The sequence below is a fragment of the Aphelocoma coerulescens genome, chromosome 3 (genome assembly GCF_041296385.1).
Source record: "Aphelocoma coerulescens isolate FSJ_1873_10779 chromosome 3, UR_Acoe_1.0, whole genome shotgun sequence".
Lineage (NCBI taxonomy): Eukaryota > Metazoa > Chordata > Aves > Passeriformes > Corvidae > Aphelocoma > Aphelocoma coerulescens.
Window position 1 is genome coordinate 85377286 of NC_091016.1, and position 4809 is coordinate 85382094.

The 4809-nt window shown below is 36.1% G+C and overlaps 1 protein-coding gene across 1 annotated transcript; it reads right to left on the reverse strand.

Moving 5' to 3' along the window:
- Positions 1 to 3165: 3165 nt before the first annotated feature.
- FUT9 (fucosyltransferase 9) lies at positions 3166 to 4253 on the reverse strand. The gene has a single exon (XM_069008595.1). The coding sequence runs from the start codon at positions 4243 to 4245 to the stop codon at positions 3166 to 3168; it is 1080 nt and encodes a 359-aa protein (XP_068864696.1). The 5' UTR covers positions 4246 to 4253.
- Positions 4254 to 4809: the final 556 nt, after the last annotated feature.

Below are 4809 nucleotides of genomic sequence, written 5' to 3' on the forward strand. Positions count from 1 at the left end.
GTTGAGAAAATAGAACTGGTGTGATTTCCCATCTTCTAGTTCTCTTTTCTGGTGCAATTATCTTCTTTTTCCAGTGGTACCAAAGCATAATACCTATTTTGTCTAGTCCCATGTAATTTACCCTTCCACAGTTGGTTGAGTTTGCTCATTGTCTTTCACAGTGATTTGCTATTTGAGTCTGTTTGTGCTTGCTGTTCACGTAGAGTAGATCACAAAAAAAGCACAGACCACACAATGCTGAATGTCATATACAGACTGGAAGCAAACTAAGGTGAGTTAGGTGTGTAGGTCTAGGTAGGCAGCATTTTATGCATGCATGGAGCACAGATGTTTTATATCCATTGCATCACATCATTTACTACATAGGCTGGCCCAAAAATGCTTCATCTTCTGTCAACAAAGATCTTTATATCCAGAACTGCTTAAGGCCTGATACCTGCAGATCACCTTAAAATCTTCATAAAAAATTGGCTCAATTTCATTCCAGCCCTTACTCTTCAAGAATGTCAGTGAGGCATTAGAGTCATGTATATTTTTTGGTAATGATTCTTATGCATAATTCTGGATTAGATTTCTCTCCTGCTTTGTTTATCTTCAAAGGAATTTTAGCATGTTTAGCAATGTTTCCTGAATGAAATACATACAAGCCTTGTGTGGAGCTTCTCTGAAGAGAACAACACTCTTTCCAGCAGTTCGATCAAAAGACTTTCACATTTCTTAAAATTCAGCCTAAGATTAGCCATGCTGACTGGATCCCGTGCTTACAGAGGTAAAGACATTACTTACAGGATTAAAATTCAGTGTATATTTAAAACTTTCCTGTGTATACACTGACCAATATTTGTAGTAACAATGCATATATCTTACATATGCTTGCTCATTATTACTATGAGGACTTGCTGCTGAGAAACGAGTCTGATTCGACCAAAGGCCTTCTAACACACAGCACAACTCACAATCTGAAACGAGGAATGAAATGAAGGATTGTGCACATTCACCTTCCACTGAGATCATTGCAAAGAACTTCCAAATTCCAGCACCGAGGGAATCAGGTCATTGAGCCAATCCAGCAGTATGTTCAGTCACTGAGAATTTCACAGTCCTGAAAACAAAATGTTATGATGTCCTGTAGGACAGACTGTAAGCCATAGCCACTTGCCTTCAAAATGATAAAACACTACTGACATTACATCCATGTCAGAAGCTTGTTTTTAGAAGACTCAGTTTTGTTGTATTGCATGAATTTTCAAGGTAAGCTCATCTTACTGCATACTAGAATGCTGGTGAGTTTAGGTGATTCACAGTATATTGAAAGTTAGCTGGATCAGAATACAGCTTTTGAAACCATAGGGAGAGCAGAAGTGATTCTGTAACTTTTCCGTGGGGTTTTGGGTTCTAGAAATTTACCTATTACTCTTACAGCCTTCTGGATTTCTATTCCAGCCTGGAATAAAAAGAAAATAAAAATCTGACATGTCACCTTATCTTTTGCTAAATATTTATCTCTCATTTCCTTACTTAAGAAACATGGTTGTCTGCAAATTTAATCTTAGTTACTTGATTGATTACTTTGCTTGATCAGGGTCTTATGCATCTTATAAGCTGAAGTCTTTCCAGTTTAACTTTTTTCTTTTTTACAGTAGCAGGTGTGATTTGTAGCACTCTGACCTGAAAATCCAAGCTGATTTGCTTCCATTTGACACCAAAACATATCCATACATTTATGTCATTAAAACAACCTTGAACATATGAATATATATGGCAATCAGAAATTTGTCTTACCTGAAAGAAAGAAGTAGTAAAATCAAATGACACATGTTTACAGCAGACATTTTAAACAATTATAAAAATCATCACAATTTTGTATTTGCTATTAGAGCAAATTTAATACTTAAAAATCTACTTATGTTATCAAATATTGATAGCAATTGTTGCTCTGAAGAGTGCATTTTTTAATACCTGTCACATAAAATATTTTCAAATCCCAAAATTCATTATGTTAATAAGTTGAAAGGTTATATGTCAGCCTGATAGCTTATTTACTGAATTTCAGCATATTTCTTTCAGAAAATTGACTGTTTAGTAATTTTTTCCCCCACACTTAGCATCATAACATCAATTTGCCCAGCTACAGTTAAAATTCAACAGATCTTGACAGAATTGGGGGAAAATTCACTATTATTCAAGAAATTATATGAGAGAGCTTTCTAAAATTTCTCAGCAAACTACTTCTAAAAATCCATCATTACCAGATGAATTCAGTGCATGAGGCTGATTTAATCAAACACCTTTGCTAAAATCTGTTTACCTCTGTATCAGTGTAACACCACTTAAGAGCCCTGGTTCAGGTTAACAATATGTGAGACACATTTAGGGCTGAGGGTGTGCTACGTTTGAATACACTCAAAGTTTGGATGACTCTGGACTCTGGTCACCAGGATTGGTCATCTTCTCTAAATACGACTTCTTTTTTCTTCAGAGGGTAAAAAACAACATAATGGGACAATTTGTTAGGAAACGTTTAGAAACAAAGTCTGTCTGCTATTCTAATAAGTTTAAAAAACTATAATTCTATGTTCATTACCCTTAAAAAGGGTGCAACTAATTACACTTCCATAATGTTAGGTATTGTACTTTACTGTGCTCATAGAATGTAAGATGAACATATGAAACTTTGCTGTCTTTTGAAGTATTACACACATTTCAGTCTGGAACAACAAATTATATTCTTAAAGTTTTCTCTGACATTTAAAAATTTTTTCCTTATTTTCCAAATAGGTTAAACAATAGGGATATAATGTTAAAAATAAAAAACAATTGTTAAAAATGACTACTTCAAGTGTAAGACTGGGATGTGTTTCACAGAAAATGTGGAAAATCTTGTTTTAAATTTATGATAAGCAATCAAATATTCTTCAGTGTACATAATTAGTACCTCTATTATAATTTGAAACTGAGTACTGATGACTGCTGCTGCTGATCTTTTAAAATCTCTTACAAAATATAAATAGGATAGCCAGGAGAAAATAGCTGATAAACCATGACATGAAATTCTCTTTTCCTTCCTTTTTTCTTCTTTTCCTTTCCTCTCCACTTGGACTGAAGTCCTTTCTGGCTTCTTCAAAAAAGTGCACGCGCACACACACACATTCACACACACACAAATTAATTCCAAAACCATTTTTCTAGATTTCCAATGGACTTGTATTCCTGGTGTCTTTTCACATGATCACAAGCAAGACATGCATGTGATTCCCAGAACCTAGGAAGATGCACTGAAAAATCCTTCTTCCAGTTGAAATAACTAAGATACATCTTGTTATTTTTGTCAAGCATCAGAAGATATTCTGCCAGCTCTCTGGGGGAGAGAAAATCTTCCACATGTATGAAAGAGTCTGCTGGAATGTAATTCTCATAATTTTCTCTGGAAGGGCCCAGTACAACGGGTACTGATCCAGCCAGAAGAGCATTGTAAAGTTTCTCAGTAATGTAATCTTTGTGGATTGAATTTTCGAAGGAAAGGTAGAATTTGCACGTGGAGATAGTAGGAATCAAGTTTTTGTCATTGACGTAGTCTCCGAAGGCTTGTCCGTAGGTGTGGATTTCAATGTATTTGCTGAGCTCGTTGTAATACTTGACTCGAGCGTGCTCAGGGTTCCAGTTACTTACAACCCAACAGACCAAGTTTTCCTTACTTGGTACTTCAAATGCGAAGGAACTTGTACCAACCATCATGAAGCCATAAGGCACCTGGATATCTGAATCACGCCGGTAAGTCAGGGTCAGGTTAAAAAGGTGTTCAATGCCACTCTTTTGTGGAGTATGAGTTGGAGACTCCAAGTTCATCCAAATCCACTTCTGGAAGGGTGGCCTGGCTTGCTGAGGTAAATTAGCCAGATCCCAGCTAATGTCTCTGTGATGAATGAGAACAGCATGGGATCTGTTATATAGCGAGCGGTCAATAGTCAGATGGCACCCAGGGATATTGAACATAGTTTGGCAGGATGTTAGATCGAATGTCTGACCAAAAGGCCAAACCCAGATCAAAACAGTAGTTTCATTGAGATTATCAGTTTTGGAAGAAAAGAAGTTCTTCATCTTCAACACTGAACTGGCTGATTCTATAGGACCAGAAATCCAGCTATTTGTTGGTTTGATATAAATTAATATAAATGCCATGAAACAACCAAGGATAATGAAGATAATAAAAAATGGCCGGAAAATTCCTTTAGATGTCGATGTCATAATTTGCTCTGAGAAAAAAAAAAAGAGGAGGAGAAAGAGAGAAAATAGTATCAGGTATTAAATTACATATATATGTCCTGTTAAAACAATCAGACATCATAATGGATAGAATGTCAATAGCACTGAGCTGCAACCTCAGAAATTTCCTTTGAATGGGGAGGGCATGGGTTCCTGAACAATAGGACGAAGTGACAATATTTGTCTTCTTCATATTAAAAGCTCACTGACAAATTAAGGCAGGATTTTAATATGTCTTATACTTGGTGTGAATCAGCATATACTGAGAAATTTTTTTGCTTAGAACCTAGGCCAAGCATTTGGAACACACAAGACAGACAAAATTACCCTTTGATTCTATCCTCGTGATTGTCTAAAGCATAACATGCTGCAGATTTGTTCCATTCACATTTGTGTGAATGTGGAGGACGGAGGATTAGAGGATTGGAGAAGGAAGGGACTAGAACTTTAATTGTGCAATCAATAAGACTCTTATAAGAAAACTAGTTCATGTCTCTTGGCTACATAGGGATGAACATTCGTGCCTTCTCTAGAGGACTCCTAAAA